Below are 15640 nucleotides of genomic sequence, written 5' to 3'. Positions count from 1 at the left end.
AATCCATGTACCTCGTTCGGTTGACTCAGACTCGGATGATGATATTCCATTATCAAATTCTGTTAAATCTGAGAAAGTTTTGAAAATTCCACGGCAATACCACTGGTCTGAAGTAGCAACCACCTCAGAGGAAGCAGAAATACTTGATTGGTCAAAGGATAATGATCTCAATATTGATACAGAAGATACTCCCATAGACTGGTTCATGAAGTTGTTCGATGAAGAAATTTTTGATTTACTGGTTGTCGAATCCAATAGATATGCAAGTATGAAAAATAAGAAAAATAAGCCTATATGTATCGAAGAAATCAAAGCATTCGTAGGAATTCTTATTCTTAGTGGTTATGCTCAATACCCAAGGAAGATGTATTGGGAAAAGGATAGAGACGTCTGTAATTCCTTAGTTTCTGGGGCACTTGCTAGGGATAGGTTTGATTTTATAATGAGCGTTCTGCATATAGCCGATAATAATAATTTGGATCATTCTGATAAATTCAGTAAAGTTAGACCTCTCTTTAGGTTACTAAATCAAAATTTTTTAAAACATGCAGTTTTAGAAGAGAGCCACAGTGTTGATGAAGCGATGGTTCCTTATTTCCGGCGTCACGGCTGTAAACAGTTTATAAAGGGTTAACCGATAAGATGGGGATATAAACTTTGGGTTGGATGTAACAAAAATGGGTACGTAACGTGGTTTGAGCCATACCAGGGAGCATTAACACACGTATCGCCTAAATACAAGGATTTTGGTGTCGGTGTAGGTGTGGTACTCAGTTATGTTGACATTCTTAGATCAAAGTGGGAGCTGAAAAAATTTCATTTATTTTTTGATAATTTTTTTAGTACAATGCCTTTATTTGAAATGCTGACAGAAAAAAATATCAGAGGAACAGGAACCATAAGAAGTAACAGAATACCAAAAAATCCGCTGAAATCGGCAAAGGAGTTACAAAAAGACAAAAGAGGTTCGTACGATGCTAATTTTGACGGTAATAAGAAATTGACAATTGTCAGCTGGCACGATAATAGTGTTGTATCGCTCTGCTCGAACGCAGTTGGTACGAATCCTATTCATCAAGTAAAGCGATATTCGCGACAAGAAAAAAAAACGATACTTGTTCCTCAACCATTTATGGTAAAATTATATAATCGAAATATGGGCGGCGTAGATCGATGCGATCAAAACGTAAGTTTATATAGAACTGGTATTAGAGGAAAAAAGTAGTACTTCTGTTTGTTTACTCACTGTATCGATTTGGCTATACAGAATGCTTGGCAACTACATCGAAGCAATCAGGGCACTTTGGATCAATTAGCTTTTCGATGACGCATTGCAACTTCACTTCTTCAGCTTTATACAAAAGCGACTTCATCTTCTTGTGGACGGCCAAGTCGAAGAGAAAATGCCGATTCTCGTTTCGATGGAATGCATCATTATGTGATTGATCAAGAAAAACAAACTAGATGTCGCTACTGCCATAAAAAAACAACTACAAGATGTCAAAAATGTGATGTTGGTATCCATGTACGCTGCTTTGTGAGTTACCACACAAATTGTAGTGCTTGATCCTGACGTCCTAGATGTAGGACGCTAATTTTTTTTGTGTACATTGCGATTTTTTGCAATATTATTACAGTAATGTATTCAAGTGTTCCAAATAAAACATATTAATAACAAAAAATTGCAGTTTTAATACTATTTCTTATGTCAGGATTATCTGGGTTAAACTATCTGCATAATCTAGTACTAAATAACGTTTGTATCATAAACATATTTTATTTGACTAGTATGACCATGTAGTTTTAAATTTTGATATTGTATTATTTGTATGTTCAAATAAGGTGAACAAATTTGTTGCTACGTTTGGGCCCCGCTTTATGGTTATTCTGCAACTTACATGTTCTAACATGTTCTTTTTTAATTCAACGTGTCTCGTCAACGCAGGTGATTGACACAAGTACAGTAATTCAACGTTTTTAATCATTAGAGTAATTAACAGATTAAAGTATTTCAGACTATAACTATATATGTTTTTTTTTTCAATTTGTATTTATGTTCAACGTTGTATACACTAAAGATTATATAACTGCGAAGTCTTCAAGAAATTTATCAGTCTTCCAAAACGGCTTTGAGAATTTAGAATCTCCTCCAAACTACCGTTCAAGTCGTTAGCAATGCGGCTGTGTTGGTAATGTCGGCATTCCATTAGGATGTGTATGACAATGAGTTGGACATCATTATAGTTAATACATAACAACAGATTTTCGGACGACATAAGATAACCATGAGTCGTGCGTTTATGTCCTATCATTAGTCTTCGCATTATAACCTTTTCTTTTATTGACAGAAATACCAGAAAAAAAAAATTACTACTGCTATAGTAGAACATTTGACTTTTTCTTTTTGAGAACTGGTCGCTCTAAATTTGAATCAGGAACCGTGCTGCGTGATGCAGCTTCCTTTGCGGAAAAATTAGCCTTCTCATTGCCCTCGATGTCAATGTGAGAGGGTACCTATATAATTGTAACTCTGATATCTAAAAGTAGAAGTTGCTGATATGAATCATATATTTCTTGTACGATCGGATGTAAAGTGTATACTGACTTTATTTACTCAATGGATGCCAGTGAGTCTGTAAATATATCGACACGATGATCTGGCAGAGCTATAGATTTTTTGCCTGAAGAATTTCATACTTTTCGCCTGTATATACAATGGAGAAGGATGGTAGGGTATTTTTTTGAATTACATGGGATGTATTGGTAACTGCACAGCCTGCACCAAAATCAATATATAGAATTTTATCAAAACTGTTGTTATGAATTATATCAAGAAAAGATTTTTTGAGAAGTTTGAGTTTAAACATTTAAGAGTAGTTTTGGAGGCTCTCATGTAAATGAACCTTCCATAATCTAATTTTGGACGAATTAACGCTCTATACACCCTTAGTAAAACGAATTCATCAGCACCCATTTATAGTGTGACAGTAATTTGAGAAAGTTAATTCTGGTTATGAAATTCTATTAAAAGTTACATACAGTTTCAAAAGACATACGAGAGAAATTTCTCAAACCACCAAAAATAAAGAAGAAATCGTGGATGACAAATGAGATTCTAGATATGATGGAAGAGAGGCGAAAGTTCAAAGATCAAGACATGTCATTATACAAAAGAATCGATAAAAAGATCAAACAAGCTATTAGAATAGCTAAGGATACACATCTAAGAAAACAATGTGCGGAAATACAGCAATTGCATCATAAACACGATTCATTTAATATGCACAAAAAAGTTAAAGAAGCCGCAGGCTTATACAAACCTAGAAGAGTTGGGTGTTTGGCAGATAACCAAGGCAAACCACTGTTAACTGTGGAAGAAAAACTAGACACTTGGAAGAATTATGTGGAAGTAACTTTTGCAGATGAAAGGCAGAATACCATTGAAGAAACTGAGTGCCAAACAGGACCCCCGATTACCATTGAAGAAGTCACGTCAGCTAATAAAAGAACTAAAGATGGTAAAGCGGTAGGGCCTGACGAGTTTTGTGCTGAATTCCTAAAACTTATGGATGAACAGGGCATAAAATGGATAACAACTGTATTCAACAACATATACGTAACTGGAAAAATATCCCAAAGCTGGTTAAAGTCGACCTTCGTGACCATACCAAAAAAAGTAAATGCCAAGACATGCGAAGACTACAGAACAATTAGCCTAATGAGCCACTTACTTAAAACGTTCTTGAAAGTGATACACGGCAGAATCATGAACAAGTATCATGGACGCAGTTTGGATTCCGCTATTCGTTAGGCACCCGAGAGGCTCTATTCGCTGTCCAAGTGCTTATGCAAAGATGCACGGATGTTAACTGTGATGTGTATACTTGTTTTATCGACTACAAAAAGGCATTTGATAGAGTAAAGCATGATAAACTTATAAACATCTTGAAATAAGTGGGGTTAGATGATAGGGACTTAAGAATCATCTATAATTTATATTACAACCAAACAGCCAATATTAAAGTGGATGACCAATTGACAGAGGCAGTCTCCATAGATAGAGGAGTGAGGCAAGGATGCATTCTGTCCCCGGTGTTATTTAATATATACTCTGAATATATCTTCGAGCAAGCGCTAGGCGAACTACAAGAAGGCGTATTAGTCAACGGAATACGTCTAAACAACATTAGACATGCCGACTACGCAGTAGTTTTTGCAGATAGTCCGGACGGTTTGCAAAGAATAATGTCGCGTATATCAGATATAAGTAGAGAACACGGACTTGATCTTAATACGAAGAAAACAAAGTACATGGTAGTCAGTAAGCGCGAAATATTAAATACACAGCTTTTGGTTAACCAACATCCAATTGACAGATTGGACAGCTACACATACCTTGGTACCAACATTATCAGCCAATGGGATCACTCCAGTGAAATAAAACAACGCATAGGAAAAGCGAGATTGGCGTTCATAATGATGAAGTCTCTTTTCAGAAGTCACGATTTACCACTTGCTACCAAAATCTCTCTTATTAGATGCTATGTATTTTCTACGTTATTATACGGAGTAGAGGCCTGGACACTTTCCGAAGCTTCTTTAAGAAAACTCGAGGCATTCGAGATGTGGTGTTGACGTATTTTGAGAATTTCATGGGTGGATCGTGTGACTAATGTTGAGGTTCTACGTAGAATAGGCAAGGAATGCGAGATTATTAACACCATCAAAGAGCGCAACTAGAATATCTTGGCAATGTTATGAGGAATGAACAGAGATACGGCTTGTTGCAACTCATTCTTCAGGGCAAGGTATTTGGAGAGAGAGGACCAGGGAGAAGAAGAATATCTTGGCTTCAAAACCTGAGAAAGTGGTTTAATACATCGACAACCGGACTATTCAGAATAGCAGCAAGCAAAGTTAGGATAGCCATGTTGATCGCCAACATCCGGAACGGATAGGCATTGTAAGAAGAAGAATTCTGGTTAAACTCTTTGTTTTTATGTTTTCGATGCGTTTTTTTTTCCATTAAATTTATTATCAAAAGTAATACCTATGATTTTGTTGTATTCTATTTTGTTAAGCTGAACTCTATTCGGGATTAAATTTGATGAATGACAGTAGTTATTTTTTAAAACTTCATTAACTTAGTTTTCTGACTAGAAAACTGTAAGCCAGTCAGTCAGACCAGACCATTCACTTAGTTGCTTAATACTCTCTTGGACAATGTTGCATGTAGTTTGCATATTTGACAGGGGGATTGATGAAAGACGCTATACCGTTTATGACAAAAATAAAGAGAATGGGACTCAGTACTGACTCCTAAGGGACTCCATCTTTTTGTAATTTTGATTTAGATATTTTCCCGTTGGCTAAACTTTTGAATGGTCTATTCGACAAGAAGCTTTTTATGAAATTATATATATTTGCAGATATATTATATTTGGTTAACTTACTTAGGACAACTGTACTAGATAGAGTATCGAACATTTATTATTTTTGAAACTTCCAGTTTTTTAGGAAAAAATAAACACATATCAGTAACAATTTATTAAATACAATATAAAAATCACCAGAACAATAATAACAAAGTCCTATTTTAAGCCGTTCCGCAATAAATAAGCCATAAATAAATTATGCTATTTTGTGTGATCACTTTGTGCATAGCTAAGTACAACAAAATATTACAATATAAAAAAACTGTATAAAAAGACACCATCGTACAATCTTGAATCACACATTATTGGTATGTTTAAATGTATAAAGCTGACACTGGCACTTATATACTTCTTTAAAGACTTAGTATTTATAATCCATACACGGGTCTGCACCTAGGCAAAATTAAGATAATATAAGGGGTATTAAAAAGACATACAAGAAGTTGATTATTAATTAGAGGTTCAGCTGTAATGGGAATGTAACACCTTAAAAAGAATGGAGCACTTCCCTACATTGTATACATAGAGAATAAGAGGATCCTGAAGTGAAACTCAGATCTGGGACTCCTTATTGGAATCTCGGACAAATCGCTGAGATGTAGAACTCTATAAACCTGTATTAATCCCACGACAATGAGCTGTTTTAAGCCCAACAGAACGCCTGAGACATGAGACATGATGTGTACCATTTTACCGTGCCTAATACTTGCGACAGCCACCTATTACCAAACGTGGGGCATGCGCCAACGAAATTATACAGAAGCGAGGCAGCTGTAATGACTGTGGATGTGCCTTAGAGAAAATTCAACTTAGTCTGGAATTGTGTACAGCAGATCAAGCAGCTCCGCACAAACAGATGTGGGTACCAAACCAAAAAGATAATTGAAGGACATGAGAAAGAACTAAAAGAACAGAATAATATATATATATATATATATATATATATATATATATATATATATATATATATATATATATATATATATATATATATATATAGGTTGGAACTTGTGAAATGACTATTTGCCAAAGGTTTTACGTCTCACCTAAGGACAAAATAAAACCAGGAATAGAATAGGATATCTCTCCAACACATATCAATCTACTATGGGTGAATAAGTTAAGCACCAATAACGAGATGATCTAAAGATTGCAGTCTAAAAGACGAGTCTGAGAAACAATATCAAAAAGTATGTACAGGTCAAAAAAGCCTTTGTAGTACAAAAAGTAGAAGAATGACCAAAACAACTAACAAACTCAGAGATATAAATCTATTAGTTTTAAATTAACGATCATGGAATCATAAACACGACAAGGAAAAAAGAAAGTTGTGTGATTAATGACTTCAAGCACATACTGGATTAAAATAGATAGAATTTGCTAAGGATACAGAGATATAAAAGAATTTACGGATGTTTATATATGAATCTGTACAGAAAATTATATAACATAATATTGTTAAAAGTAAAAATAATTATTCGATTCAATTTTTGGCTCGACTAAACTTTATAAAGCAATTTAGCAAAATTTATTTGGCAAGTTAAAATCGTCAAAGGTGTTCTATTTAAATAATGGCAAAGGTTACGAATTTTTTTATTGACAGCATTGGATCTAAATACGACAATTTGTCCGCTACTTACGTTTACATTAATCTGTAATCGTTTTTTTAAGCTTAAGTAATATGTTATTGGTTAAGCAATCTGAGCACTGTATGCAAACATGGTTATAATTCACAAAGTTCACTTAGTATGCTCTTGGGATATACGTTTCCTTCGTAGTAAAATTTTATATGTGGTTTATTAAATTATGAATTAACTAAAAAGTGGAATTAGGTTCAAAATATATATATATATATATATATATATATATATATATATATATATATATATATATATATATATATATATATATATATATATATATATATATTAAATGGATAAGTGAACGAGACGTTACCACGAGTAGGGTACCATCTATTCCTCTAGAACAAAGAACTGAAAATTAGTAGTTAAATGTTTATCTGAAATAAGTCGTTATTTTTCTTATTCTTGTTTTTTTTGTCTATCTTCAACAATTCATAGAGTTAACTTTTGGAGATAATTCTTGTATTGCATCAGCAATAAATATTTCCATATATATATAGGTAAAACAAATAAAATAAGACTTACTCACAATCAATTTCCATATATATCATCTGTTTATATTAAGTCGAATAAGTTCTAATCACTTTTCTACAAGTATTTTTTCTAAATATTAGTAAAAGAAACGTAACACAGGTATAAATTTTTCCTGTTCGTGTGTAGACTCAAAGCAAACACATCAAAAATATTACCAACGGAAATAATAAAAAATATCAGAATTTAAATTTTCTGTAGACGATTTTTTTGGGGAAAACGTTCGAACATAATTTCACTAATTCGGATGTAACCATTCATAATATTTTTTAGAATCCAAACCAGATTTTGATCCTTCGGGCCAGGAAATATGCTCCATAAAATGATGAAATGGTTGCCGATGTGAGTTCATCTAAATGATGCGGAAAGAAAAGTCTCTATTCACAGTAGTTTATGTTCATTTAAGTATGTCATCAAGCCTAAGATACTAACAAACGCAAAAAATAAAAATCATGTATTACCTATGTCTTAATATTAATGTCCATCGTTATTGTCGTATTGACTGATAAATGACTCTACAATACATCGGTTTTACCACACCCTGATGGAATATGTGCTCAGTACAGTAGGGTAATGTTATTAGAAATCTTATTGTTAGCAATTTGAAACATAAACTTAAACCTCCCGTCATAATCAAGCTAAGATTTTTGCCAACACACCACAGCAGTATTATACCTATAACAAAATTTTATTTTTAAATAATTACATATTTTGGCAAAAGATATTATATTTTAATTATTTTAATGTTAATTTTAACTTGTCTTATAAAAAGTGTTATTTGTCTAAGAAATAATTTTAACAATAATTCTAAAATTTCAACGTCTTTCTGGCACTAGTGGAGGCACCTCCAACTAATACCACTAATCAACAGGAGGTTAGAACACAAAAATTACATTCTTTAAAAATAAAAATATATACCTGGTCGTTGAAGGATTTTATGATAGATCAACTAACTGTAATGTAAGTATCTCTACATGTTACTTCCTTTTCTAATATCATTATTATACTGTACTGGCCACAAATTCCATCATACTCTGATAAAACCGATGTATCGTGGATTTATTTGTTAGTCGATATTACAATAGCCATGGAATATTAATATTAAGACATAGGTTATTACCTATGTATTGATGATGATAATGATTTTTATTTTCAGCCTTTCTTAGTTTCATAAGGCTGATGATGGAGTACTTATTGAAAACTCTAAAACCGGTCGAATAAACACAACATCATTTAATATTTTAAAAAACATAAAGGATTGTGAATAGAGACTTTTTCCACATCATGCTCCATAAATTTAATAAGAGACAGTTTTTAGTTAACAATCTACAAAGGTTAATTTACTGTCACCCGGGATAAAAGATTAGTGAACTAATCCTGCTAGTCAACTTTATTAGTCAACGCGGTACAATATTGTTGCGAAATTTGTTTCTTTCCTACAAAACCATCAGGTTGTTGCTGAACTTCGTGAAAAAAGTAAGGAAAAAGACCCGTATTGTGAAAATGGAAGTCGTGAGTTCCGCAACAAGAAAATGTAGCACTTAATTTCGCATTGTCTCTCAAAAAGTTTCTAGGGAGTGTTAATTCAAGCGGCTTCTTTGCTAGATTCTGCACCTTATAACTTCTATCATTTTCTAAGGTGAAATTTGGAATAAAAGGAACGATATATGAGTCCTTTGAAGCTGTAAAATAAAAAGCAGCACGCGCGCGCTAAGAATCTTGACCGTCTAGAAACCCCTTTACTTAATTTCGCATTGTCTCTCAAAAAGTGTCTAGGGAGTGTTAATTCAAGCGGCTTCTTTGCTAGATTCTGCACCTTATAACTTCTATCATTTTCTAAGGTGAAATTTGGAATAAAAGGAACGATATTTGAGTACTTTGAAGCTGTAAAATAAAAAGCAGCACGCGCGCGCTAAGAATCTTGACCGTCTAGAAACCCCTTTACTGTTTAGTCCAACATCTCCCAGTTCTTAATTGATGAACATTTTTTAAATTAATAAATATTCACGTTCTCACGAATATTTTATGTGAAATCACCTGCGCATTCATAGATTCCATCAAATTGTACAGTAAATACCATACTCCGATGATACAATATATTTCACAATATTTCAAAATAATCTATTCTATTTATTAGATTCTATTAACTCCTAGGCTTGCTTTCACGTTGTCTGCTTCAATGGATAAAAAGCGTATAATCAACAATTATTGCAGTTTTCGAAGCAACTTAACCAACATAAAGGGTGTCTCAAGACTCACGCTGTATTTGAATTTGCCGCCATTTATGCAGTTAAGTGTTGGAAACAAAAAAAAAACAAAAACTGTTTTGACTGCTGATAGTTTAGTCTTAGTACAAATGGATCGTTACACGAGAGAACAACGCATTTTCTTTTTTGAACAATTTTTTAAAAAATAATGATAGTTTGGCGGCGACGGTTTTTACAAAAATTTAGTACAAAATATGGTCGGAATATTGATTAAACTTTACTTTACAAGCATACTTGTAAAGTTCAATTGACACGTGAACTAAAGCCTAAGGACCATGCAGAGCGAAGAAAATTCGTTGAACGGATTATTGAACATCAACAAGTGGATGTCGACTTTTCGAGCAAAATCATCTTAAGCGATGAAGCACATTGTCACCTTGATGGCTTTGTTAATCATCAAAATTGTCCCATTTGGGGTTCTGAGAACCCACATGTGACTGTCGAAAAAAAATGCATCAACAACGTGTCACTGTTTGGTGCGGATTTTGGGTTGGAGTTTTTCTGCCTAAATTGGATAATATTGATGTGGTCGACATGTGGTTTTAACAAGACGGTGCCACATGCCAGACAGCCCGTGAAACAGTTCAATTTCTGTTGACATTTGCTGGTCGTGTACTCTCTCGTTTCGATGATCAGAACTAGCCCCCTAAATCGCCTGATTTAACACCATTGGATTTCTTTTTATGGGGTTATTTGGAGTCAAAGATCTATGCTAATAAGCCTACAACCACCCATGCATTGAAAGAGGACATTCAACAAAGCTGCATCAGCGAAATTCAGCCATATTTATGCAAAATAGTCGTGAAAAATTTCGACAAAAGAATGCGTATGTGCCAGTAAACCGTGGAGGTCATTTGCCTGATATGCTATTCCATACATAACCCTATCTTATATACTTTATGATTCAATAGCAAAATTACAATCTAAAAAGAAACAGAGTTGTCTATTTAATTCAAATCTTGCGTACATTTTGTGACACCCTATATTTATGAATAAGGCTCATAATTGTATTATTAATATATGCATATAGTGAAACATGAACATTTCACATTGTAACCTTCCCCATTTTTACTAAAATTATTTGTATCTCACTTATTTTTCTAAATATATCGTAAATTTTTTAAGATTTAATAAAAACTGTAATAAAAGTGACAGTTTTTAAAGCATAAATTTTAAGAAGTCTCTAGTGTTCCAGTCATTAAAGTACATTAGCAGCCAAAAAGTAAAATTACGCTGGACTTTTATTTCTAGAAAATTGCGGCTCTTATTATCAATCCAACTGGTAGATTTGTTTATTTTATATGTTAAATGGTCACGAAATAGCTTTGTAGAATCATTAATTTTAGCAAGAGGCAGAAAGAGTTTACGCAGGAAGTAAGCAATGAAAACAATTTGAAACAAAATACTACTTCATTCCAATTAGCCCTGAAAGTAGGTGAATCAATATAAAATTAAAAAAGTGGTACAATCAACAACACTAACAATACTGAGATTTTCAATAGACAGTTTAATTATCACTGGTTTCGTATTTTGAAAAAAAAACATACTGAAAATTTGAATTGTCTTTAACAGGTTTTGCTTTATCTCGTTAAGTTATTGTTCCGTATCTCTACGACCACTTTTAGTCTAGCAGAAAACTCAATAAAGTTTACAGTTCATTTTAATAACAAGGACTTACACTCAATTAACAAGAGTTTTATAATAAACTATGTATTAATATTGTATATTACAATCTTAGATAGCTTCTAAATATTTTTCTATAAAGTGAATGGCACTTTTATCGCCATTTTCATCTGCTGCACTGTGTACTAGGATGAAGTATATAACAGAATTCAATAGAAAGGAAAAATATCAAAAAATTAATCAACCAACACTCTAAAACACCACGCATCTTTAAGGATTATGTAGCGTTAAATAGTGAGCAAAAGGAAATGGTTTCATATTTGAAATGGAAGACTAAAACACAATTAAAAAAAGGAAATGAGTCCATATGCCAGATACTAAATAAGAAAGTACTATAGCTTTAGTTATTATACTTTGAGTATCTGCCTCACTACATACTTTTTTAAATGGACTAAACTATTTGGCAACTTATAATTTTGGCAATTTTAACCCAATCCTGAAAAATTAAAAGTTAGACAACTGGGTGGTTCAAAAAGTAGGCTTTTGGACACGTGACTAGTTATATATTTTCTAAAAATCTAAAAGCAATCACAGTTGATGTGAAACAATGAGTTTAACATTTTAGTAGATCCATTGTATTCGAAAGCTTTGATGTTAATATAATCGTGAATAGCTCAAAGTTACAAAACGTCGCTGCTACACTTTTCTTAAAAAGCGATATTATAACCTTCCACAGTAAACGAACCGTACTGAGCTTAAGATTTTAACAGCACTCTATTTTTAGCTTAAAAATTTTAGTTCTTCATTGTATGAAAAGCTTCACTTTTAATAAAATAAATCATGAGCTCAAATAGTGAAATAACAGCGTGAATCCAAGATTTTAGCAGCTTCAGTTTATACAATACTTTTACTTTTAATACAATATTGAAAAAAAGGTTGGGCAAACGGTTGAGCACTTTTTAAAACATTACTAGATGTAATGTTTTAGATGTAATGGATCAGATAACCGCACTTTTTCAAGATTTTAACAGCTAGAAGTTTAATATACCTCGAAAAAGGATAGCTGACCACGAAACTGCTCCCTGTGCAGATGTTTTAAAAACATTGCTATACAATCAAGTAACAGCGCAGGATTCGAGATTTTCACAATATCACTTTTTAACAGCTTCACGTTTAATATAGTTCACAAAAAAGAAGAACTGTGCACGAGGTTCTTTTCAAGGAAACCACTTTTGCGAGTCACACAGTTAACTGAAAGCAAAAGTTAATGATTTTAGCAACTTTAGCTTATTCATCAACTTCAGTGTTAATAAAATTTTGAACAAGGAAGAGTTGGGAGAGTATTTTTAAAAACGTTGCTATGTCTCTTACAACCAAGTCACAGCACACGTTCAAGATTTGAACATCAATTTATTGAATAGGTTCAATTTTTACATAATTCCCAAAAAAGGAGAGTTAGGCAAGAAGGTAATTTACTATTTAAAAAAAATATATTGTTATGACCTTTTTGGTAGTGAGTGATAACCAATTTCAAGACAAGAATCCTGTGGTCATATATGTGACTGTTATTTGTCGCAAAATTATACAGGGACAGCATAATGTAGTATTTTTTGAGTTTCAAAAAGAAAGCAAACAATAATTTTAAAAAATTCTGCAAAACACATTTGCCAACATGCTAAACTGATGAACGGAAGCCAAAGGAAGCACGAGAAACAGTTAAAAATTTACATTGTTCTGGAATCATTCTACTTTTAAATTTTCAAGCTATTTTGTGTCACATTTTATTTTGAGGGCTTTGAGCGATTAATTGTTCCTTAAACTATAAAAAAATTACTTTTCCTTTATCACAAACTTGTACAAACACACCACCTAAGTCTATATAAACCTACGTTACTCAGTCCTTTTGGTTCGCATCTTTTTAAGCACAAATCTAATTAGAGGTGAATATACAAAAGGCCACAATACGAATAATATTATGCCCACATAACTAGCGTTTGCCATAGCATGCCAGTACTTGTTAAACTTCAAAAGGCCAAACGGTATTAGACACCAGCCCATAAAGACGAATGTGTAGATCCTGAGGATTATCTCAAGAGGTAACTGAAGTTGTGGCAAAGCGAAGAAGTTCTTGAGGCTGTCGTTCGAATTCACTATTGATTTTATCTAAAATATAAAATATATTAGAAAATAAAAAAATAAGCCTAAAAAAATAGAGTTGGTGCGGGACTCTAGTATAGATCGCATAGCTATATAGCATCCTCTCTGCACTAAGATTTATCGGATCTTTTGTGTAAACTTTTGTGTGTGTTTGTGTGTGCATATGTGTATGTATGTGTGTATATAGTACCGAAAAGAATTAAACCTGAGTATTCAAACGTGGGTAACGGCATAGGATTATTAGGTCCCCAAAAAACCTTGCCGGAACTTGAATAGAGGAAGCAATTCGAGATGCGAGGTTCAATATTGTTGCCATACTTATTGTTTTTATTTTACCTATCGTCTTTTTAGCATTTGAAAAATGTGCTAAGATAATAAATTTAAGAAGCCACAATTTTACTTAAAAATAAGTTTATTTTATTTAATTTGCCTTTCGGAAATCAGTTCGGAAATCGAAATGACAAAATAAACTTATTTTAAAATAAAATTGTGGCTAATTTCAAAGTCAATTTGTGGCTTATTCCAAATAAAAATAGAAAATTGTGTTTCACTCTCTTAGTGGGACATTGGTTTGTAGGCGTGGTATTAGGTCATTTTCCACATAATATCTTTCAAACCATATTTTTGTTTGGATATTTTAGAAGTAGAGGGTGTGAATATAAAATTAGTTCTATAAAAATGAAATAAAATAAAAATTAATTCCAAAACTACTGCTTAAATTAAAAATGATTTCAAACAATTAAAAATTCTAAACCAAAACAAACAGAAATCAAATCTATTATACTACGAATTTCTCATGGGTTGAGTTTATTTTTGTTTTGGCTATGTTCGATTATCTTTTGTCCCAGATGCTCCAAGTTGGGGGATCGCTCGAATTCATGCCTATACAACGTGATCTTTACCATCATATAAATAAAAACCTAGAGGAAGTAAGTCGGGTGATCAAGAGGGCCATTTTATTGTACCTTGTGTACTAATCACACGTTCACGAAAAATAAAGCTAAAAAGTCTCTAACGGCCTGCGCATTATGTGAAGGCCAGCCGTCTTATTGAAAGCAAAATTCGTAAGTTGATTTTAAGATGTTGAAGTGCACGAATAATTTGATTTCGCAGTAATTCAAGATATTTTACTGCGTTTAGATTCCTTCCATGAAAAAAGGACCAATAATGTGATGTCCCAAAATTCCAATCCAAACAATCAACTTTTGAGGATACTGCCTATGCATAGACACACTCAAATGCTTATTTTCCTAAGACCAATAACGTACAACGAATGTATTATGTTTCTTGTGTATTGTGAAGGAGTACCTGTCTGTAAACAAAATATTCTTAAAAAAATTATTATTTGCATTGCATTTCTCCATCATTATTTGACAAAATTGCATCGTTAAAATGAACATCAGGAAATATTTCTTGGATGGTCTGCACTTTAAAACAATGGTAGTTGTTTCTTTTCAAAATATTCCCCACTTTTTTTCATTTAAGTCAACTTCATTGGCAATTTGTTTATTAAACACGGTGTCGCTTCTGCCAATGCACAGACCTGGGTTTCTCCAATTTCCCATTCTTAACTAATTTTCTTTTCCCGAGATTAATCTGATGGGAAGCAGTTTTTACATCTGCCACTAGTGCAGCCAAACTTTTCAAATGTATGAACAATGGACAATGCAGTTTTTCTACAAGTTATTTGGCCTATGTTCAAAATCTGTAATAAATAAGTTAATAGTTTCTTGTACAGAATGGCCCCCTAAAGTACCATTTTATTATTTGCACTCTTTTTGCAGTTGTGTAAACAGTCTGCATATTGAATTTTGATTATCACACCTTGCTACTTCTAAAATAAATGAGAGGTACACTTGAGGCTTGAAACGGTGTAATGGGATCAGAAACAATCGGTTTTAGGCATCGTAGGATGGGCGTTCATCCACAATGTGGAGGGGAGACTAGGGGAAATACGATTGTGATATTTGTCTATTAAATAAAA

The 15640-nt window shown here is 32.9% G+C and overlaps 1 protein-coding gene across 2 annotated transcripts in view; it reads right to left on the bottom strand.

Annotated features, from left to right (window-relative positions):
- Window positions 1-5532: 5532 nt before the first annotated feature.
- Window positions 5533-15640, bottom strand: part of nes (lysophosphatidylcholine acyltransferase 3 protein nessy) — a 53284-nt gene continuing 43176 nt past the window's right edge. For both annotated transcript variants that reach the window (XM_072520099.1, XM_072520098.1), the window contains one exon: window positions 5533-13662. In XM_072520099.1, coding sequence (XP_072376200.1) covers window positions 13390-13662 — 273 coding nt within the window. In that variant the 3' untranslated portion in view covers window positions 5533-13389. The remainder of the gene's footprint in view (window positions 13663-15640) is intronic.

The sequence above is a fragment of the Diabrotica undecimpunctata genome, chromosome 1 (assembly GCF_040954645.1).
Source record: "Diabrotica undecimpunctata isolate CICGRU chromosome 1, icDiaUnde3, whole genome shotgun sequence".
Lineage (NCBI taxonomy): Eukaryota > Metazoa > Arthropoda > Insecta > Coleoptera > Chrysomelidae > Diabrotica > Diabrotica undecimpunctata.
This window is presented reverse-complemented; position numbering and strand designations above follow the sequence as displayed.